The sequence below is a fragment of the Manis javanica genome, chromosome 12 (assembly GCF_040802235.1).
Source record: "Manis javanica isolate MJ-LG chromosome 12, MJ_LKY, whole genome shotgun sequence".
In the NCBI taxonomy this organism is placed as follows: domain Eukaryota; kingdom Metazoa; phylum Chordata; class Mammalia; order Pholidota; family Manidae; genus Manis; species Manis javanica.
Genome location: NC_133167.1, coordinates 65446569 through 65470970, shown reverse-complemented (window position 1 = coordinate 65470970; position 24402 = coordinate 65446569). Strand labels below are relative to the sequence as shown.

Here is a 24402-nt window from a genome sequence, read left to right as displayed (position 1 = left end):
CCGAGAGCCTCCCAAAATTATCGCCCCCCTCCGGGAGGTAGCAGGATCCGAAGGCATCGTGCGCGTTCACGTCCCTTTCTCCTTAAGAGATTTAGCCTAACTAGAGAAATGCCCAAGTTCCTTTTCCACTGATCCCATGACATACATCAGGGAGTTTCAATAGACCCTCCAGTCTTACAGCCTCACACATCATGACATTTTCATGCTCCTGGCCAATACCCTCCTCCCTGAAGAGCACAGACGAGTTTAGGACTTCGCCCAAATGCAGGCTACTGAAACCCACAGGACTGACCCCACCTATCCCCCTGGCCCCACTGCTGTCCCCGAACAAGACCCACACTGAAATTATAACACCGCCATGAGTCTCCGCTCTCGAGATATTTTTGCCTCCTGCTTAATAGCAGGTCTGAAAAAGGGCAGCTTGTAAAGTAGTCAATTTTCAAAAGCTCCAAGACATAATTCAAAAGAGAGATGAAATCCCCTCCGAGTTCTTAGACAGACTCACTCAAGCCCTATTACAGTATACCAGCCTGGACCCAGAAACACCTGAAGGAAGACATGTCCTTATGACATACTTCCTAGCTCAAGGTTACCCCGACATTAAAGCTAAACTCAAAAAGTTAGAACAGCGCCCCGCTACCCCACAGACTGAGATCCTAACAGTGGCCTTTAAAGTCTTCCATAAGCGGGAGGAGGAGAAAGAATGCCGTAAACAAAAGGCTGATCAGGCCAATTTCCAGATGTTGGCCCAGCTGATAAAACCACAACCTGGGCGCCCCTCTACAAACAAGCCCCCCCAAGAGCTTGTTTCAAGTGCAGAAAAGAGGGACATGGGTCAAGGGTGTGCCCCTCCCCCAGATCTCCTACCACCCCATGCCCCAGATGCCACAAAAAGGGCCACTGGGGGTCTGATTGCCCAACCACCCGAAGGGGAGGCTGGACGAACAACCCCCATCCTAAGCCCGCCGTAGTGGGGCTGGCAGAAGAAGATTGATGGGGCCCGGAGGCTTCTCGCCCGACCATTTCCATCACCAAACAGGAGCCCAGGGTTACTTTAACAGTAGACGGTCGCCCCATCTCCTTCCTCCTAGATACAGGAGCCACCTTCTCAGTCTTGTGAGAATACCGGGCCCCTACCACGCCAGCCATTACTCCTATATAGTCAGAGTAGGAGGTAAACGGATTTTCCCATTAAACCCCCCACCCACCCTTTTATGCACAATCCAAGACAATCCCATACCTTTCTCCCACTCCTTCCTGGTTATGCCCCAGTGTCCCATCCCTTTACTAGGACGAGACATCCTTTCCCTCCTCCACGTTTCCATAACTATATCCACTCCCACAGCCCCCAGTACTCCCTTTCTGATGGCCCTCATAGCCGACGACCCCCCTCTACCCAATGAAAGCTCCGGTTCTGCCCTCATACACCCTGTAAATCCCAAAGTTTGGGACATTACAAGCCCCTCCGTGGCCCTATGTCCCCCTGCCTCTATCAAATTATGTGACCCCTCTCAGTATATCTGTCAGGCCCAATACCCCCTAACCACTTCAGCCCTCATAGGCCTCCAACTCATCATTCAAGCAGACCCACTCACTCCCCATTTAATACCCCCATATTAGCTGTTAAAAAAACCAATGGATCTTTCCGCCTTGTCCAAGACCTTCGCCTCATCAACATAGCCATTGTCCCTATCCATCCCTTAGTTCCAAATCCATACAGCCTCAGCATCCCACTTCTCAGTCCTAGATCTCAAGGACTCATTTTTCTATCCCTCTAGACCCCTGCTCCCAAGATTTTTTCATCTTCACCTGGACGGACCCATACACAAGACATTCTGAACAACTCACCTGGACAGTTTTGCCACAAAGCTTCCGAGATAGTCCCCATATTTTTAGACAGGTCCTAGCTCAAGACCTCAAACAGTTTCATCATGATCACTCCAAGTCCACCTTATTATAATACATGGACAATCTTCTACTCTGCAGTCTCTCGTGGGAACAGTCTCAACTTGACACTGCCTCCCTACTTAACCTTCTAGCGTCCAGAAGTTACCGGGTATCCCCCATCAAAGCTCAAATCTCTTCCCCTCCTGTCACTTACCTCAGATTCCTTCTATCTCAACAAAGAAAGTCCATTACCTTAGACAGAAAATGGCTCCTCTCTGACCTGCCCATTCCCAAAACCAAGACAGAAATCCTTTCCTTTCTAGGCCCTTTCTAAGCCTGGCTAGATATTTTAAAACGTAGATCCCTAACTTCTCCCTGCTCCCTGTTGGCAAGACCCCTATATGACCTCAGCAAGAGCCCCCCCTAAAAAACCATTATCCTCCTCACCCCGACACTCCTTCATTAAGCTCCGTCAAGCCCTTGTAGAAGCCCCAGCTCTCTATCTTCCTGATTTGTCGAAGCCCTTCTCATTATACATTCATGAGAGGTCCAGTCACACTCTAAGAGTCCTAGGCCAATATTATGGCCCATCCTTTGCCCCAGTAGCTTCTCTCTTCAAGCAATTAGACCCCACAGTTCAGGGATGGGCCCCCTGCCTACGAGCATTAGCCGCTAGACAGCTCTTGCAGAAAGAAGCTCATAAACTGACATTCAGAGCGCCCCTTACCATTCTGTCCCCACATCACCTAAAAGATCTCTTAACCTACAAAAGTTTACAAAATCTCCCTCCCTCCAGACTCCTGACCTTACTGTCCTCTTTCCTCCAAAATCCTGTTCACCCCCTTTGCCATCCATACCCGAATCATGACTTTTTCCTCCTTTACTGCTCTCTTGCTTTTTTCCTCATTCCTATTGTCTTCCCCACCACCCCAGCCTCCTTTGTATGGCGATTCAAAGTCAGACAGAGTTACACGCAGCATCAAACAAAAGTTACTGCCCTCATTGCCACACCAGACTGCCCTCTGAAAAGCTGCTCTGAGCCTTTATACCTCCACTTTCCTCCCTCCACTGAAATGTTCACTAGCAGCTACCCTTATTCTCCCTACCTCTGCTTCCTCTATGACCAAAAACAAGCCTATTGCAGGTGATAGCCAGACACCTACAGGAGATGTCCCTACTGGTCTTGCGCCATTCACTACATGAGTAACTTCCAGTACCCACAGTATTACTCCTCCAACCGTTTCATGAAATATCCCAACGGCTCATTCTCCTTATCAATCCCAGATCCCTGGGACTCTCGATGGGCTGCCAGAGTCACAGCCTCAGTTTACTATGGGGGGGTCCTCAACCCCCCACGGTACCCTTCATATCTCTCAAAAGTATGTTCCCTCTCATTCCCAGATCTCTCAAGTTGCATTAGATATCAGACAATCCAAAAAAGTCATTATCCAAACTCTTGACGGCGCCTCTTCATCTTCTTATCCCCACCCCTCTTCCCATTTCTCCTACTCTTCATTACAGCTCATTCAGGACACCACCATCTTTCTCAACCACACCCTTAACACAGCCAATTGTTTCTTGTGCGCATCACTACAGCGCCCACTGCTGGCCGCCGTGCCCCTTAATATTTCCAACTACTCCTTCCATGCAGAAAGACAACCCCTCTGCCCCCTGGCAGACACACCCCTATGGGAACCAGAATACGCAGATAATCTCACCATCCACCACTGTGTAAGCCCAACTCTACCCCCTTCCAGCGCACTTCACTGCCTCTCTATCTACACCCCTACCTCCGGCTCTAAGACTTTTACGCAACCGGGACACTTCTTTTAGTGTAATAGCAGTCTTTTCAACTCACTGCCTCTCAACTCCGATACACCCTGCATTCTCATCACCCTAATCCCACAGTTAACACTTTACAGCATGGCAGAATTCCTTGAGCTCCAACCTCCCTTGCCCTCACGCATAAAAAGAGCTGCTTTCCTTCCCATCATGGTCAGTAGCTCTTTGATCACCTCAGCCATTGGGGCAGGGTTTTTGGGAGAAGCCTTGGGTCACTCTCTATAGGCAGTTAGAGATCTCAACGCCAAATTTGAGGGAGCCCTGACATCCACTGTTGATTCTCTAGCCTCTCTCCAAAGACAGGTCACTTTGCTAGCTAAAGTCACCCTTCAAAACCGGCGAGCCCTAGATCTGCTTACAGCCGAGAAGGGCGGCACCTGCGTCTTCCTCTGGGAAGAGTGCTGCTATTACATCAACGAATCTGGCATTGTAGAAACTGACATTACCAAACTCACCGACCTTGCCTCCAGTCTCCACTCTGCTTCCAATTCCAACCCATTCTCGTCAATACTAACAAACCCCCTCCTCACCTGGCTCTGGCCCATTGCAGGCCCCATAATAATCATTCTTCTTGCCTGTCTCTTCTTACCCTGTATAATAAAGTACATCAAATCCCAAGTCGGAAAAATCTCTAATCAAGCTTTCAACCAGCTTTTACTCAGGAACTACCAGCTTCTGGCCACAGAAGATCCCTCACCCTCACGTGACCTCCTCACTACATGCTGAGATGGACCCCTCTCTCCACTGGAAACTGTTCCTGGAAACAATAGCTGCAGACGCCTGGCTCCTGACACCCATATCCTCTTGGCCAACCTATGGTTACAGGGAACCTTCATTGATTTCCAAACCTGAAGAAGTCCACATCTACTCGTCCTTACTGTGGGGAGTCCTATCAACCCTTTCCTCCCAATCCTCAAGCCCTCACTCCCTTCTCCACCCCTGTTCAGCAGGAAGCAGCCAGAGAGAAAGCAACGTCCACAAACCCATGGAGGAGAAAGGGGGGAATGAAGGGTCCCCACCAGTAAGATGGCAAACTTCCGGCTTCTCTTCGGGGTCCTCAGTTCCCGCCAGCGCCACCTGAAGCCCAATCACCTCTCGCTCCCCTCCCAATCCCAGCACCTAGCCAACAGCCACCAGCCCCGTAGAAGTGACACCTCAATCAATTCATGCCCCCTCCTATATAACCCAGCACCTTTCCCTAATAAAGCAGAACTCTCCGGTGAATTGCTGCTATGTGTCGCTCCTTTCCTTTCAAGAGCTATTATATGACAGGGGTCTGGAATGTTCTGGAGAGGGCCTGGAGAATGACAATCATTACCAGCTACAAGGGAACTAGTCCCTAGAAAAGGCACTTGCTGCCAGTGTAATCTCCTGGGTGTTTCACTCTGAGTTCCAATTCACCAAGGCTGATTCAGGGTCTCAGAGAATCAGTGGGCTTGAGGGGACTCAGTGAACTCAGGCTCCACCTTTGCTCACATACAGGGATGGGAAGGGATGGAGTTTGTCAAAGGCCACTTAGCCACAGAATTCAACCTGGATCTAGGGATAGTGACCATTGGGCCAGAACAGAAAGACACTGAATGGAACTGAATTTAAAAATCACTTCTATGTTTAAAACTCACCTGCCAGTTATGTGACTTGGGCTAAATGAGTGGTTAAATCGCTCCTGCCCTCAGTTACCTTACATGTGAGATGAGAATAAAATTTCTTTCTACAGTTTTGAAGGTTAATTCAAGTAACAGATGTCTGGGTTAACACTGAAGAGAGAATCTGACAAATAGAACTTAATAAAAACCATTTCTTTTCCTCAGTTAAAATTTTCCCTTCCCTTTAACCTTATGTCACATGATGGGAAGGATGAATTAGAACATAGGTAACCTGATGAAGTAGGACCCAAAACTAAGAAAGTAAGAACGAGGGGAGGAGGTAGAAATACATATGACTGACAACTTTAAACCAAGGTTCATGTAGCTCAGCATAACTTGACTAGCCTGGCGTTGGAATTTAAAGAATGTAAGACTTAAGATGTCCACAAAGCCCATTTTGTGACTTGTTAAACCAACTCACACTTAGGGGTCTGATGCCTGCCAGATTCTGTGGCCTAGAAGTACATACTCACAACTCCAAACAGTGAAAACTGAACTATTTTTACTTCATATCTGTTAGTCCTGTGCATTTTATTTGACCTCCAATTTTATCTTTCTTTGGTCACAATGATTAAAACACACACACACACACACACACACACACACACACACACACACACAGACACCTTTCATACACTAAGAGATCAGCCTATTACAATCCACTACCATTTTCCAACAATATAGCCATTAATTTTAAATAAGGATTCCAAATAATAAGGATCATCTTATTCCAAGGTTGGTGATTACCTGATCGATCATATCTATGTTGATGAAAGATTCGAGCTTGAGTGAGCCAAGGATTCACTACCAGCATTTTCTCTTTCTCCTCTTGTCCAAATTTATCTTGCTTCCATATTTCTCCCTTATCTTTAGATATCCAGTATAACAAGCCTTCAAAGATGTCCAGACTATAAGGGCTCATTGCTGCTCACCCACAGGGAAAGAGCAAAACAAAACAAGGTTATTGAAAAGAAAATACCCCAACTGCACTTGTATGTTAGAGGTCATTCTGCTTGAATTAATCCCTAGTAAAATGCCTTGAAATTCCAGGAACATTCAGGCAGACTTTCTGTTCATGTGACCGTGAAAGTGTGCTATTCTGGTAAATCAAGATGACAGAAATTAAACTAGATTAATGCATACTGGCTACCACCAGTTACAGGGGACTTGCTTACTTTCAAGCTGCTGATTTTATTTCAGTTTTGGAAAACAATGTGAATGGCAGAGGTTTTATTTTTTTCCTTGAACATAAAACACCTCATATGTGCTGGATTGCTGGGGTTCTGCAGAATCTGGTTAAGACAATACAATGCTTCTCTCCTTCTAGATGTTTCCAACTGTGCATAATAAACAGTCTAGCACATTAAAAACTAATGTGCCTAGAAGTGGTTAGACATGGGTCATCATTGGTACACATGAATGTGCACCTCTATTAGGGCAACCTAACAGGAAACTTGGTTATTTCAGTATCTCCTCCTAAGAGTACTTTTTCTAAATTAAGTAGAAAGGACACACAGGACTTAACTATTGCTAATGGTTCATTTGCATTTAAATCAGCAGCTGCACTTGGGGGAGTGGTAACTAAAAAGCTATATAAACCATTTCCTGAGATCAGAGTTCCTTTTTCTGAAAATGGGCAAAAGGCTGGCAACGTATTATTTAATTATTAAATTCTAACTCATTTCTAACCTGCGTTTGCAACAATTCTCCTATCACTCCCATCATATTTTATGGTCTCAATAACGTTCTCCTTGTAGTCACTCCAGTACACTCGGTCATCGTTCAAATAATCAATAGAAAGGCTGGTTGGCCAACCAAGATCCTCATTAGCCAGGATGTTCCGATGCTGTCCATCCATCCAGGCAGACTCGATTTTAGGTTCTTTACCCCAGTCAGTCCAGTACATAAGCCTGTAACAGAAGGTTTCCTCATTATAAACATTAAATGTAGTGAGGCCTCTCCGCTAACATGGAGCACGGACTTCCAACAGGGAAATCAGCTGTTTCTCATAGGGGTCTGGATGCGGAGTGGTGCAGTTCTTACACTTCACTGCAGAAGACAGGGAGAGGAAAAGCAGAGCTGGTGCATCTGTGGTCTATCCTTCTGAAAACTGTACTTCCTCAGTAAAAATTGGCCAGCCCTAGTGGAGGATATATATTCAGACCCTTTAAAATATATAATTACAAAACTGTTCATTCTTCAAAAACTATTTATTGAATGTCTAATGTGTGAGCAGCACTACTCTGTTTACGATGTATCAGAAAAAACAAGGATTACTATTCTCTAGGAGCTTACATTGTAGCTCTTTTAAAATGGATTATTTTGCATCCAATTAAGTTGTAGAAAAATTGTGCAGACCTGGGATTGCACCACTTCAAATACCCAGAAAAGACCAAGCAGGCAAGATAAATGAGGGCGCAGAGCAACCAGAAACATCAGGTAATGGGGAAAGCAAGGCCCTATGTAAAATCTCCAGGGAATACTGAACCAAGGAAAGTGTATCTACCTAGTCAAACCAAAAATACAGATTTTGTTTTGAATGTTGTGGGTAAAACTGTAAGATTTCCAGAATATCTCGCCTGGCTTTAGTATATCTGCATATCAATAGGCGTTCAGAGGTGGAAAGCAGTACGGCTTTAGTGCATTTGCATCTTTCCTCAGGGGTGGAGAAGTTCATCTCCATATCAATGGGTGATTACCTGGGCAACAGAGGGCTATGTGTACCTGAGAGGTGAGGGGAGGGCCGGTGTGGTTGCTGCTTGAGCAGAGAAGAAAGATGGCCTGGGACTGCAGTTTGTGAGCAATAAACAGGTTTTAAATTTTATTTCTCCCTTTGACTGATTTTGGCTTTTAGAGGTATTTTGCCCCGGGATTACCTTTCCCTGGACTTACGAATGTGAAATATTAGCAACTAAGTAAAAATATCTTAACATTGTGTAATTCAAATCAAATATGTCTATGGGTCATATTCAGCCCATTAGCCATTATTTTGCAGCCTCCATTCTAAACTAATCAGGTATTGACCAAATATGAAATTCTATTGAGGAATGTGTAAATTTTAGACAAACTATGCTCTGGAAAAAAAATGTAGCCAGAGGCCTCCAGCCTGAAGCCTGTTTGGGCCTAAATGATCGGTGGGGTGTATTACATTTCTTGAAAAAAGTCATAGGTGCCCACCAAAAAGACCAAGGGCCTGGTCAGCACAATCAGGACAAATAACTAAAGGTGTAAGTTTTTGAAAATCCAGTGGAAAATATCTAGAATATTAAAGACTCTTTTAATACTTACCCTAGTTTGGGATTCACAACCACTGCAGCTGGTTGACCCAGTTGGGTGGAAATGAGCCACTTTCTGTACCTTCCATCAAGTTCAGCCACCTCTATCCGCTGACTCTTAGCGTCCGACCAGTAAATATGCCTGAATTTAGAGTTACAAAGTTAAACAACAGAAAAATCTATACTGGTCACTTCTTGGGAAGAGGTTTGAAGATGACTAGAAGTTCTGGCCAGTGAGACAGCTACACAGACATGGTGATTAAAGCAGTCTCCTCTCTTGAGGATGTCCCCATCTCTTCAGTCAACAAGACATCTTTGGAAGGTTACAAGTGGAAGAGTGAGGGATGGAGGGGACTCCTGCCTGATCTGCCAAAAAAGCTGAAGCAGCTAGGATCAGTAGTGATGGTGGGCCTGCCACTGACATTATCATGAGAATGTACTTCCAGGAAAAGTGGTGAGGTGCTGTGAGTCTGTGTCCTCCTCGGCCAGGAGCCCCACTGGCATCAGCTCCAAGGATGAGTGGAAATAGCCTTTTAAAACAAACTCAGCAAGGCCATCCTGCCTTTATTCCATTCCTAAGGCTGCAGGAGAAAGAGTTCTATCAGTTTCTAAGTTCACTCAATCATTAAGGCTGAAAAAGAGGCAAAACTTCAAGTAAGACAGATCTGTCACTGCACACTTATTTTAAGAAAGAAGTGCCAAAGTCTAAAGCTGCAAGTTTCTGACTTTTTGTGGCCTTGTTTCCTGACAGAAAATAGTGATATGAATTTCCTGTTAGCCTGCGGGCAAAGTGGGGACCTAATTATCTTCTTCAGAGATGCTCAAGTCTTCCAGGAGCATTAGGCAAATTTGTTAAAAGGTGGGCATTAATTTATACTGCAAATGACTCTCTGCTCTCCCAGAAGGCAGCAAGACCTTGAGCCTTCCCTCTCAAACATTTTCCCATTATTAGTTCATTTTCAAGGACATAAGGGATGCTAGGAATGCTTGAGCTCTGATTCTAATGTAATCACTTTCCCATAAATGTCACTCCAAAGCAAGGCTGTCCCTTGAAGGAGCTTACCAATTTTTCCACATCAGTTTGCATCTCATGCATCTATCTACCTGTTGCGACCCTTCAGGAACCAAAGCAACACATCCAAGGTCTTGATTCTTCTCTAGGCTTTATTGTTTAATCTCTCACGGCGGTTACAGCAGTTGTCGGGAAGCTCCTCTCTTTCCCGGCGGGCTCCCTTATATTCAGTCACTCAACCAATCCGGGACAGTATCATGTGTGACCTTTAAGTGGATAGGTGTCACGCGCCACTCTAAGCGGGCAGCACGAGCTGTGCACGGGTACGGAAGTCTGCTGGGCCAATCCCCAACAGGGAAGAGGGGAAAGGGTGGTGAGCAGGAAGCAGGCGCCATCTTTAGGGCATTGTCCAGCTAGAATGGGGCTCAGCCTCGGCCACAGGCCGGGCCCCCACATCTACCTAATGATAAAACTACTTAAGATTCATAGTTAGGGTTCATCCAAACTATCTGGCTCTGTTCCCTGGGATTCTAGAAGGTCTAAAAGAACAGAACAGAGCCAACACTTCAATTAACTTCAAACCCAAAGATTAAACGGGTTAGTCAAATTTCCTATCTGTTCAGACAACATAGCCTGCTAGAATCACAAGATGTGTATTTTTCATCCCCAAAATAATTATCACAGAGAAAAACATTTCACCTGAAGTGCTTCACTGGTAGAACTGTAAGTCTGTTTCAATTCTTCACAAAATAAACAATGCTGCCATACCAAAAGTTAATTTTGGAATGCACCACACTCTCCTAGGTAAAATGTAAAATCTTGACCTTGGTGCCTCCCCAAACCTTTTCATAGAACATAGCAAATGATATTTATATGACACACTGGGATAAGCAGGGTGATTGCTGGGGCTACAACAAGCCCAGGTGTCACCCAGCTAGCTGCACACCACTGAGTGTGCCCAGACGTAGACCAGCTGAGGTCATGTGCCACGGTGCGCAGCAGGGAGCTCTGGCCAAGGGACAAAACAAGCATGAGGGCCTTGTGGCTGGACTCACCTTCCGACCCAGTCAACTGCTAACCCATCTGGCTGAATTAGGTCTTTCAGGCCCAGGTTAACTTCTACCACGCGATTATTGCTGCCAGATTCAAAGTTGGGAATGTAGGCACGTTTGATAGCACCAAAATTAGAGCCATGCCCTAGCACAGAGTAATATATGACACCTACAGAGGAAAGAAGCACAAGTCAGTTTCACATGAATAACCAGTAAGGGAGGAACTAGGGACTAACAGCTGAAGTGCTGTTCATGAATTGACATCTCTATGCCCTCATTGTTCCTATAGTACTAATAATCCAGCTACACCAGTATGATCAAACTGTAAAACCTATCATATTTGAGCTATTAGCTACAAATGCTTCAATTGGTAAGATTCTATTAGAAGGCAACTAACTAAAATATATTTTAGCCGAGAGTCTATTTACTCTCATTAGGATCAAATTCTAGTTTCCAAAAACAGAATGTTGAGAATTTGAAATCATACTCAGTAACAGTGGAACTGAAGGAGCCATGTACATGAGAAGTTCTATTTTATGTACAAAATAAAGGATAGTAGAAGGCAAGCAATTTAAAAAGCATAGGAAGACTGTGAGTTTTAAGGCATACACTTTCCTAAGTTTATACTATAAAAAGCTTAACTAAGTGTGAAACACAATAATAAATCTTACACTGCATAGTTACTGATTTTTTGCAAAGCAAAGTTTGAAAGTTTGCAAAGCATTTTCATATTTATTATCTCATTTGACCTTGAGAACAACTCTCAGAAGTAGACAGATAGAATGAGATTACTGCACTTATCTTACAGATAAGAAATGGAGATACAGAGAATTGTTTGAATTATCTAAGGTCATTAAGCTAGTAGATGAGGGAGATAGGCATAGAAGAAAAGTTTCTGACTCTTGCCTCATTACCATTTCCCACACACCATGCAATGAGAGACTCAACAATAAGCGTTATTCACTTTTCATTCATTGAACTAAATGTCTTGAGCACCCACCATATACACTGTACTAGATGTTGGGTCAAGTGAAAGGCATATAAACATGAATTAGATTCAATCTCTGGTTCCCAAGGACACATGGTTAAGGGGTAGAGAGAAAATATGTGGATGACTAGCTATAACACAGAGAAACATGTGCTTTAACAAAAGCATATGTAAAATGCTACAGGCTCATGGGTGAGCAATCACAGAAACGTGCAGGTGGGTTATAGAAGGTGTCACAGAGGGGGTGACATTTGAACCAGGTCTTTGAAATTGGAGCAGAAAATTTCCAAGTGTACAATGGTAGCGAAAAACAGTCTCTGCACCAGCAAAGACAAGACAATATTAAACAACAGGATGTGAGGTGGTCCAGACAGGATAACCCGGAGACAGGAGTCAGGAGAGGTTGGGGGGTACCCAGGGCCACATGAAGGTGTCTAGAGCACACTGGCTAAAAGAAGCTTCCTCTTCCTCTCATGCAACAGTATTCACTCATTAAAAAATCAATTCCCCAAAATTCAACACCTTATAATTCAATTCATATCAATGACAGATGCCAAAGTTCATACTCACTGAGGCCTGTGCCCTCGGGATCCCAATCATAATCAACAGCCTGAATGTGTTCCTTGTTGTCAAGGTAATCTGAGAACTTCTCAGATGAGAGATTGTATTTTTGAATTCGCACATTTTCTGGCAGTAACAACACAGGAGGGTTACCTGTAAACAAATGAAGGGCTTCTTTATCTGTTTGACTTCTACTTGAAATTTTTTGTATATATAATAGGATATAAAATAGTAGGCATCCTCTCCCCTTTAAAAAAAAGATGAGTTTTTATAGAAATCTGACCATCTCTGCTAATCAATACAGCTGACTAGCCCACTGGGTTGTAAAATCTGTGACTGTGGACATTCTTGTCTCCATTGCAGGTAGAAGCTAACATTTCTCTTAGAGATATTATTAGTTCTTTATTCTTTGTCCTCAGTGTGTGATGGTTTAGAGCAAGGCAAGACTGAGGCCCCTAGGTAGCATCCTCTGTTCCACTGATTTTTTTTGCTTTCTTTACTGATAAGAAAGATTCTTTTCGTTATTCACAGACAAGATTGTAGACATTCAGTCAGTATCACAGAAGAAATACAATAGATACAGTCTTACTAAAAGTTTACCAGGGAGTCCTCATTCCTCACTCTTTACTGACAGACCTTACGATTTTTTTAAGCCGGTAATCAGTTCCATGACCCAATTTAGCTTGTAGCTAATGATAAAAAAGATGTTCTTGGTTTAAAAAAAATTTATTTTTTTTACCTAAAGCAGCCATTTCAATGGTGACTCATCCCAAGATGCACTGTCCAGATTTTTTAAAAATGTAATTGACTTGCATGTCAAATACAACTTCAGTAACTTCAGAAAATTCATCTCATACATTTCCTCTATCTTGACTTTGTTTTATATAACTATTCAAATTAATTTGTTACCTCCTTAGTTAAAAAATTTTATTATTTTTAGTTTGCTGCTTAATTACCAGACCAATTGTTCAAATGCCTTTGTCCTAGTTTTCATTCAGTGTCAAAAATGTTTAAAGGTTAAAATATTTAAGTATACTAGGCAAATGTATGACTTACAAGCCCAATTTGTATGAAGAAATTAAACAGCCATTTTTACCCTTAGTTTGCAAAATAAAATGACATTTTCTTATCAAGTTCCTTATCAATTCTCATGCAAACTTCAAATTCAAATCTGCAAGACTGTAAAGACCTAAATCCCTTACCTGGGATATGCTGATTAAGATCAGATCTCTGGAAATTTAGACTGTCATACTTTTGACTTACAGTCTCTCTCTTTTGTCATTTTTATCTAGTACTAACTATTGTTCTCTATCAAGCCTGATTTTCAGAATACTGAAACTTAACTTGAAGTGTAGAACTAATGACTGAAGTTCTGAATGAGCCAGATTCTTTCTGTGATCAGTAGTACATGATTAATAAAAAAAGGATTTTGTCAACAGTAGTATACTTGATTTTCCCCCAAGTGAATGTGACTGTTTTCTGTGACCCATCTTGGATTACAGAGCCTCAAACCTTAATCTCAGTGGAGTGGGAGCTGAAGAGCCTCCTTAATTTCCTTCAGTTGAACACCACCCTACAAGCAAGCTTTTTGTCTGAATCTTCTGGAAGGTGATTGATATCTTGCCCATTTTTTGAAGTTTTTATCAAGGAAGACAAGAAGCTAAATCCATAATAATAAGTAACACTCAACTCATGTTTTATTTCCTATGTATTTGTTGGAGGATTGTAGTTGTTTTAATCTGGCAGGGGAGGAAAGAGAAGACTGGATGGGTTTTGGAAGGCAAGTAGCTGGTGAATTTAAGTATAGGACTCCGAAAGTCTAATGTTTATTTTCTGGCACATTGTACTTCATCAGCATCTATTTCTCCAGGAGTCGATCAATCAGGACATGAGTCCATGTACCTTCAGCGGCACACCGTTCTCCATAGCGCTCACTCAAAGACCTGAAGCCTTCAGCACACAGACACTCATAACTTCCTTTGGTATTTAGGCAGTTTTGGGGACAAACCCCAAATTGTTCACATTCGTTGATGTCTGCAAACAAGACAAAACCAAATATGCATCATCTGCTCCCACCCATTCCTTAGAGACCCTGATTCTGTTTAAATCCATGTTCACAAGCAATGAGAACTGAGAAGAATGAAGATGAAAATAAGCAACACCATCAACGTTGGTGGGATGCTCACTAAGTTCCAAATGTGGTTTCACATGATTTTCATGCTTTTTCCCTCATTTAATCTTCCAAAATGACTCCATGAAATATGGACTATATAAACCTAAAGTCCCAAAGCTAGTAAGCAATGAAAACAAGGTCTGAACCAAAGCAGCTGGACTCTACACAAGAGCAGAACAACAGCACCTTTCCAGAAACAGCTGCTGTATTCCCTTCCACTAACTAGCTGCAGGGATGGGAGTCATTCATTTGGCTTTTCAATGGCTTCGTAAGCTTCAGTTTCCAAAAGAAACGGTTCAGATCATCTGAGTATGGCACATAATGAGTTAGAAATAGTAAATTCAAACAATAAAAGGCATTTAAAGTCGTACTCATCATTTACCATCTTGATAAGCTACCTTCCAACTCGATACCTAAGAACGCATTAATGTCCAGCATACGTAGTTGTGTAATAATAATAATAAATTTGACTCAAGATGCAAAAAGTAAGACTTGTGTTTGTTAAAAAAAAAAAAAATCTCACACACTGACGCAATAACCAGACATCATAAATTATATCAACTCCACAGACATTACTGAGGATGAGCTATCTGCCAGCAATCTGTTGGGTACTGGTAGGATAATATGAAAAAAAGGAACTGCCATCCTTGATTTTTTTTTCAAGACCCAAAAATTAATGAAGAAAATAGATCTTATCATACATCATCATTGGTTTTACATATCATGAATGTTCAGCTTACAACCTCATTCAGAGGTGATCACTACCCTCTAACAGTAAAATCATGTGTGCACCTCAGCATTCTAATGAGCTAGAACCATGACATTAATCCCACAAGGGGAACTGAACAGTGGTTTAGTAAAAGGGAATGAGTAGATAACCCAAAGGTTACAAGTTTTTCCTAGTAGGACATGGAGGAAATATACTCAACCATCACAGGAGTTTCTGTCATAAATATTGGCTTTGAACCCAGGTCTACAGGAGCAGATAAATCCTCCTTCACTTAATTGGGTACAGTTTTGTTCACAGAGATTCTCAGCACACGATCTTCCTTTTCCTGTATCTGAGAAACAAAATCTCAGCATTACAAATGAAACATATAAATGAGATAAACCACAAATGAACAAAGCTTGAAAAGGCTACCCATAACAACTATAGGACATCTTGAGATGGACCTTTTCCATAAATCTTGTAGAAGATCAGAGGCCTCTTTATTTGGGTATCTGGTAATAGCCTGAATGCCATTTACACAAATGTATGTAATGTTATGTTAGATCCTTGAGGCAATTTTCCCATCATACTCAGCACTGCCAGGTGCATCTTCAGAGCATCCAGTGATGGACTCCAGAGCTATGCAGTCAGGGGCTCTTTACTTTGTCACCATCTGCTCCACTATACTTAATCCTAATATATATATATATATATGATATATTATATATGTATATCATATATATTTGTAATATATATGAAATATATATATATAACTATTCACTACATGTAAGAATTAAAAATATATATAATATACAATCCTACTATATGTGTAATAAAGGACACTGATACAGATCAGAATGAAGTAAAAAATAGGAAGAAATTATGAAGTTATAAGAAGAATATAATTTGCCTAATATTGAGAAATATATACACAAATATGTCAAGTGTTGTCCAGGGTGCAGCAAAATGAATGCAGTTGTAAGTCATACAACTGCTTAGAACCAATAATTTTATCCTTCAGTTTTTGCTTTGTTCTTATACTCTACAGATGAGTGAAATCATTTGATACTTGTCTATCTCTGCCTGGCTTATTTCACTGAGCATAATAATACCCTCTAGCTCCATCCACGTTGTTGCAAATGGTAGGATTTGTTTTCTTCTTATGGCTGAATAATAGTTCCATTGTGTATATGTACCACATCTTCGGTATCCATTCATGTACTGATGGACACTTAGGTTGCTTCCATTTCTTGGCTATTGTAAATAGTACTGTGATAAACATAGGGGTGCATATATCTTTTTGAAACTCGGCTCCCGCATTCTTAGGGTAAATTCTTAGGAGTGGAATTCCTGGGTCAAATGGTATTTCTATTTTGAGTTTTTTGAGGAACCACCATACTGCTTTCCACAATAGTTGAACTAGTTTACATTCCCACCAGCAGTGTAGGAGGGTTCTTTCCCTTTCTCCACATCTTCGCCAGCATTTGTTGTTCCTATTCTTTTGGATGTTGGCCATCGTAACTGGTGTGAGGTGATATCTCATTGTGGTTTTAATTTGCATTTCTCTGATAATTGGCTAGGTGGACCATCTTTCATGTGCCTGTTAACCATATGAATTTCTTCTTTGAAGAACTGACTGGTCAGCTCCTCTGCCCATTTTTTAATTGGATTATTTGCGTTTTGCTTGTTGAGGTGCATGAGCTCTTTATATAATTTGGATGTCAACCCCTTATTGGATATGTCATTTATGAATATATTCTCCCATACTGTAGGATGTCTTTTTGTTCTACTGATGGTGTCCTTTGCTGTACAGAAGCTTTTAAGTTTGATATAGTCCCACTTGTTCATTTTTGCTTTTGTTTCCCTTGCCCGGGAGATATGTTCATGAAGAAGTTGCTTATGTTTATGTACAGGAGATTTCTGCCTATGTTTTTTTCCAAGAATTTTATGGTTTCATTACTTATGTTCAGGTCTTTGATCCATTTTGAGTTTACTTTTGTGTATGGGGTTAGACAATAATCCAGTTTCTTTCTCTTACATGTAGCTGTCCAGTTTTGCTAACACCAGCTGTTGAAGAGGCTGTCATTTCCCCATTGTATATCCATGGCTCCTTTATCATATATTAATTGACCACATATGCTTGCATTTATATCTGGCCTCTCTATTCTGTTCCACTGGTCTGTGGGTCTGTTCTTGTGCCAGTACCAAATTGTCTCGATTACTGTGGCTTTACAGGAGAGCTTGACGTCAAGGAACATAATTCCCCCCCACTTTATTCTTCCTTCTCAGGATTGCTTTGGCTATTCGGGGATTTTTTGTCATTCCATATGATTTTTAGAACTATTTGCTCTAGTTCACTGAAGAATGTTGGTATTTTCATAGGCATTGCATTGAATCTGTAGATTGCTTTATGCAGGATGGCCATTTTGACAATATTAATTCTTCCTAGCCAAGAGCATGGGATGAATTTCCATTTATTAGTGTCCTCTTTAATTTCTCTTAAGAGTATCTTGTAGTTTTCAGGGCATAGGTCTTTTCACTTCCTTGGTTAGGTTTATTCCTAGGTATTTTATTCTTTTTGATGCAACTGTGAATGGCATTGGTTTCCTGATTTCTCTTTCTGTTAGTTCATCATTAGTGTATAGGAATGCAACAGATTTCTGTGTATTCATTTTGTATCCTGCAATTTTGCTGAATTCAGATATTAGATCTAGTAGTTTAGGAGTGGATTTTTTAGGGTTTTTTATGTACAATATCATGTCATCTGCAAATAGGTACAGTTTAACTCTTTCCTTGCCAATCTGGATGCCTTTTATTTCTTTGTGTTGTCTCATTACCATGGCTCAGATCTCCAGAACTATGTTGAATAAAAGTGGGGAGAGTGGACATCCTTGTCTTGTTCCCGATATTAAGGGAAAAGCTTTCAACTTCTCGCTGTTCAGTATGATGTTGTCTGTGGGTTTATCATATATGGCCTTTACTAGCTTGAGGTACTTGCCCTCCATACCCATTTTGTTGAGAGTTTTTATCATGAATGGATGTTGAATTTTGTCGAATGCTTTTTCAGCATCTGTGGTGATGATCATGTGGTTTTTCCCCTTCCTTTTGTTGATATAGTGGATGATGTTGATGGATTTTCAAATGTTGTACTATCCTTGCATCCCTGGGATGAATCACACTTGATCATGATGGATGATCTTTTTGACTTTTTAAAAAAATTTGGTTTCCTAATATTTCATTGAGTATTTTTGCATCTATGTTCATCAGATATATTGGCCTATAATTTTCTTTTTTTTGTGGTGTCTTTGCCTGGTTTTGGTATTAGAGTGATGCCCGCCTCATAGAATGAGTTTGGGAGTATTCCCTCCTCTACTTTTAGAATACTTTAAGGAGAATGGGTATTAGGTCTTCACTAGATGTTTGATAAAATTCAGCAGTGAAACCATCTGGTCCAGGGATTTTGTTTTAGGTAATTTTTTTATTACCAATTCAATTTCATTGCTGGTAATTGGTCTATTTAGACTTTCTGTTTCTTCCTGGGTCAGCCTTGGAAAGTTGTATTTTTCTAGAAAGTTGTCCATTTCTTCTAGGTTATTCAGTTTGTTAGCATATAAATTTTCATAGTGTTCTCTCATAATTTTTTGTATTTCTGTGGTGTCCATAGTGATTTTTACCTTCTCATTTCTGATTCTGTTTATGTGTGTAGACTCTCTTATTTTCTTGATAAGTCTGGCTGGGGGTTTATCTGTTTTGCTTATTTTCTTGAAGAACCAGCTCCTGCTTTCATTGATTCTTTCTACTGTTTTATTCTTCTCAATTTTATTTATTTATGCTCTAATCTTTATTATGTCCCTCCTTCTGCTGACTTTGGGCCTCATTTGTTCTTCTTTTTCCAGTTTCAATAATTGTGAATTTAGACTATTCATTTAGGATTGTTCTTCCTTCCTGAGGTAGGCCTATATTGGAATATATTTGCCTCTTAGCATGGCCTTCGCTGTGTCCCACAGATTTTTGTGTTGTTGAATTATTGTTGTCATTTGTCTCTGTCTATTGCTTGATCTCTGTTTTTATTTTGTCATTGATCCATTGATTATTTAGGAGCATGTTATTAAGTGTCCATGTATTTGTGGGCTTTTTCATTTTCTTTGTGTAATTTAGTTCTAGTTTCATACTTTTGTGATCTGAGAAGCTGGTTAGTACAATTTCAATCTTTCTGAGGTTCTTTTTGTGGCCCAGTATATGATCTATTCTTGAAATGTTCCATGTGCACTTGAGAATAATGTTTATCCTGTTGCTTTTGGATGGAGTGTGTTCTGTAGATGTCTGTTAGGTCCATCTGTTCTCATCTGTTGTTCAGTGCTTCTGTCTCTTTACCTATTTTCTGTCTGGTTGATCTGTCCTTTGGAGTGAGTGGTGTGTTGAAGTCTCCTAAAATGAATGCATTGCATTCTATTTCCCCATTTAATTCTGTTACCATTTGTTTCACATATGTAGGTGATCCTGTGTTGGGTGCATAGATATTTATAATAGTTATATCCTCTGGTTGGACTGACCCTTTTATCATTATGTATGTGTTTTTCTTTTTAATATTTAATCAAGTCACTTCATTATGTAAAAAAAAAATTCAAGCCCCATGGGGAAATTATGTTAAATAAAGGCCAAATCAACTCATCATAGGTGGTTATTCATTCTCCTTTGTACCCCACAGAAGACAAAAGTTGCCAGGAAATCCTTGGATGACACAGAAAAAAATCAATTAAAGCCCTAGAACTTGAAGACACAGAGAGCTCACCAGGAAGACTAAGCCATAGACTCCTGGAGTTTGGAGAACTTTTTTTTCCTATGAAGAAACCAAGGCCCAGAGAGATCAGCACGTGCCCAAAAGTCAGAGAAACTAGAGGCCAGCTCTCCTGGTCAGCAGTCCCAGGACTGTTCACACTCTGGCTCTGCTATTCTGTGTGACCTCAAGCAAATCACTTAAGTGATCTGAGCTTTATTATACAGATGGATTTACTAACAACAATAACAGCAATAATGGGCTAACTTAGTGACAGATACTGTATGTAAAAGTATTTCAAAACAGCTATAAAGGACTACAAAGGTGTGAATTATTAATATTTCATTCCAACGTTTTCATTACAGTATAGAGCTAGAACCATGCCTTCATTGTGTTCATCATCCTGTTCCTACAAAAATCCCTCCAACTACTTTAAAAGTAAAAATAAAGGTTGCTTCCAAGATCCTCTGTGACATTCCCATCTTTATCAGCTACCCTTAGAAGCTTTTCCTCTAAATGCCAAGGATATCGCTTTTGGTTTATGCTGAAAAAAATGGGAAGACTAATAAACAAAGTATGTAGCTTTAAGGTGCTAACAAGCACCTAGTGAACTGGGAGCAGGATGTGCTCTGAAGTTAGGTAGATCCAGAGTTCAAATCCTAACTCAAACTCATAATGGCAGGAAGACGTGGCCAATTTACTTACCCTATAAGCCAATTTCCTCATTTTAAAAGAGAGGAGAGATTGAGAGAGGCAGAATAATACCTAACTCATAAGATTGTTACAAAGAGGATATGAGATAGAAGCCCCATGGGGTATTGAGCACAGTGTCTGGTTAGTGCTCAGTAACAGGTAGCTACAGGTTTGTCTGTAGTTCAGAGCAAGAACAAAGTAAGTTAAGGGGAAATATATGGTTATCATCTACTTTATGTTATTGTATATCTTCATTAGGTAAACCTGAGTTATTACAGTGAAGTATAAAATAAGCCTTTACTTACTGCAACCTGTTTCATCAAACTGGTTCCCACAGTCATCGACATCATCACATACAAGGTGCTGGGCAATGCAGTGTCCATTGCTACACTTAAATTCATCTTCTCTACAAGGTCTAGGGGTTGAAGGTGCACCTATAATTTAAGAACAAGTTGAAGTAAAAACTTTTTCTTGTGTGGAACAAGAGGAGAGTTTCCCTCTGTGGCAGAGACAGTATAGCTCACAAATTAGCCTATGCTTCCCAACATTTCCCAGTCTCTCTTGCAGTTAGGTTGAGACCATGTAATTAGTTCTGGCCAATGAACTATGAGATGGAGGTGTCACTTCTGGACTGAAGCAGTTTGAAGTCCAAGTGCCTGCTTTGGCAACCTCAGATGCCATATGTTCAGGTGGCCTACCTATGAGATAGGAAAGGGCCGTCCAACCTGCATCAGCCTTTACATGAGTGAGAAGTAGGTCTTTATAATGTCACACCACTGAGAGTTTGAAATTTGTTGATTGTAGCAGCTAGTATTAATGACCACAACAATATGTAAGTAGGGTACTTCCACTGACTTCATAGTCAGGAGACAAGCAGTGAGGAAAGTGACACGGGAGGCAGGAAAGATAGAGACCCATGTTGTGCTGATAAAGCGGTCACATTGGAAAAAGTGGAAGTCAAACACATGCCTACTGAACTTGTCAATCTAGGGCAAGAGGTTAGAAAACAGAATGTCACTCATGCACAGTGTTTGCCATTGCCTGAGCTTGGCAAGGTAGTGAAGGGGACAAGCTCAGGAAAGAACTGGCTGATTTATAAGTGGAAATGAAAGAAAATAAAGTCCATGAATTTGCAGTGTGGGAAACACTGACTGCATTTAGATCCCAAACACTAAGCTTAAACTTGTTTAAAAGGTTTTGAGACAGAAAGCCCTAGTAAGGCTTCCCAGCTGGATGAAATGGCAGCCCACCTGTGTTGCTAGTTTGCCTGAATGTGACTGACAGCTGAGACAGTGGCACGTGAAGGAGACACAGCAAGGAAATAAAGCTGATTCAAGAACTATGTCTCAAAAGGAACACTGTGAGGTTGTTATCTTTTAGAAATGACTGAAAACAAATAGATCAAAAGCCAGCTTGGTTTCTGAGAGAAATATATGATCAACTAAACCAAAATACTGTGAGTGAGATGCTAAATGACTCTTGGGCCTGAGACATTTTACAAGTAGGAAATGGCTGAGAAAGCTGTGCAGCCCCGAAGGAGAGCATATTCTCCTGTTCCATCCATTTGAGGAGGAAAACAGACATGGAAATACTCCCAAAGGGTGGAGGCAGAGACAGTGAGGAACAGTGGACAGAGGTGTTCTGCCTAAAGCAGAGTCACCACCTCATCAGTGAATCCCACTCCCCACCATAAGGCCTGCACAATGTAAAAGGGTATAGACCTGAACGCCACAATAGTTTCAAAGTCCTCCCTGACATACAGTCCCCTATGGGATGGGAGCTGGTGGTGAGCATTCTAAGCCTAGATCAATACAAATGGCGGAAAATAGAAAAATTAAGCATTTATCTAAATTTTCCCAGATAATATCCTTTTAGGAAAAACAGTAATTGGAATCAGGGGAAGTCATTTTCCTCACTTACTTTTTATCTCAGTAAATTAAACTGCCCAGAAAATTAATCAACTCTCCTCTTCAGTGGATAGATTTTAAAACATTCTCAAAATGGAAAAGCACAGATTTTTCTATATATGAAACATTATATCCAGACAGTTTGAAACTTCTGTCTTCAAATAATCCACCATTTTTCTCTTCTGGGAAATGAATGTTCATTTTAAAGGCAGTTATAGGTAAACTCCGTTAACACCAGCATATCTCACTTATGATCTTTTCAGCTGAGCAATGAGAAGTTCACACCCCTAGATTAATGATTAGTAACTCTAGGCTAAAAAGTGATCAAACCTCATAATTTGTGAAGTGTGGCTCAACTAGCATTTAGTGTTTATTTTCATTTTCATAAGAGAAAAGAGGAAAAAAAACCACATATTGAATATTTAAATAAAGATTAAAGAATTGAGGGGCTTGCCAAATATCCAGCTCAAATGGCATAGGAATGAGCACGGGACGGGTTGCATCTGAGGAAGGCATGTGTTTAAAGGGTGTTGTAAATAATCATGTCATCAGAGATCTGCAGTCGCAGGTACAGCTAGAGCTCAAGCCATAGTCACACAGGACATGCCGCACACAACTGGAGCCTAAGTTTCCCTTCTTCTCTGACTTTTGCTTACACAACTCTTCTTTCTCGTCAGTTCCGTCTCCACAGTCATCCACATGGTTACACAGCTCATGACTATAAATACAGCGATTGTTGTCACATCGGAAACGGTATGGTGAATCACAGCGAATGGTCACTGAGAGGAAAGATGGAAAAACAGAGTACAGACTAAGATAGACCATTAAATGTCAGTATCCAAAGGCCTCCCACGATAGTGCCAGGCTTGCTTCATTCATCCACTCATTTGTTCATTTAATTAACTAATCAACAAGTACATCATGAGTATCTAGGACAAAAATAGGCACTGTGCTAGTTACCAGAAACAATGCAGAACTAGAAAGACACAGTCTTTGTCCTTAAGGGACTTCCATTCCAGCAGAGAGACAGACTTCACAAATTAACTGTTCAGTCACAACTGTGATAACAGCCACAAGGGGAACAGTGTTGGGAAAGCATCTACTGGCGGGACCTGATATAGATCTGGGGGAGGCTGGTTCAGAAGAGGCTTCACAAGAGAAAATCCTGAGTCAGGAAGGAACACAGCAGGCATTTGGACCTGAATAATGGTCTCTGTGGCTGGAACACAGCACGAGGAGGGCAGTGATGGCCATGAGAGGGGGAGGCCAGCAAGACACAAACGGCCCCATCCTAACAGCCAGGAGGCCACTGCCTGCCTGAATCTCTGGAACATGAAGTTTTATACTGTGATGGACTTTCCTTCCTGAATTCTCTCACCTCTCATGTTTCACGTTCATATCTCACAATCAAACCCTGACTGATTTTGTTGTCCAGAGTCAGACCTCCAGCTGATGCTTGTGCGTTGTGAGGCACCCAAGCATAGAACCTGGGTCCCTTACTTGTTTGGTGCAAGGGCATAGTCTGCTATGCATGTACCAGCAACTCAGCTGACTCCACACATGTGTGCGTTCTTCTTCAGCACAGAGGACCTAGGTTTTCCTTCTGCCTTCACACCACACACAGGGAGCAAGAAGTTACAATGAGGTTGTTTGAGAGAAAAGTCAGATAGAAGAGCTGGTTCTTCCAAGTATTGTTAATAGAAATATTGCAGGCCAAGTGCAACGTCGTAAAACAACGTTGGTCACTTTAATGTGGCTGTGTCTCTGTCTCCCCAAAGTACAATTTTCTTAGTTATGGGCACTTTATGTTACAGATGGGAGCAGATTCCTAAGGATTTCTTTGAAAGAAACATAAGCTTAAGATAGATATTTTTCAAAAT

General features: G+C 41.3%; 1 protein-coding gene across 2 annotated transcripts in view; it reads right to left on the bottom strand.

Annotated features, from left to right (window-relative positions):
* The window catches only part of LRP2 (LDL receptor related protein 2), a 246494-nt gene that overhangs the window by 20071 nt on the left and 202021 nt on the right, over window positions 1-24402 (bottom strand). For both annotated transcript variants that reach the window (XM_036995040.2, XM_073218732.1), the window contains exons 62-70: window positions 23179-23301; window positions 20921-21049; window positions 15366-15497; window positions 14166-14297; window positions 12273-12416; window positions 10718-10883; window positions 8664-8792; window positions 7065-7285; window positions 6123-6299 (exon numbers count right to left, since the gene is read on the bottom strand). In XM_036995040.2, the coding sequence (XP_036850935.2) occupies window positions 6123-6299; window positions 7065-7285; window positions 8664-8792; window positions 10718-10883; window positions 12273-12416; window positions 14166-14297; window positions 15366-15497; window positions 20921-21049; window positions 23179-23301 (1353 nt within the window). The remainder of the gene's footprint in view (window positions 1-6122; window positions 6300-7064; window positions 7286-8663; window positions 8793-10717; window positions 10884-12272; window positions 12417-14165; window positions 14298-15365; window positions 15498-20920; window positions 21050-23178; window positions 23302-24402) is intronic.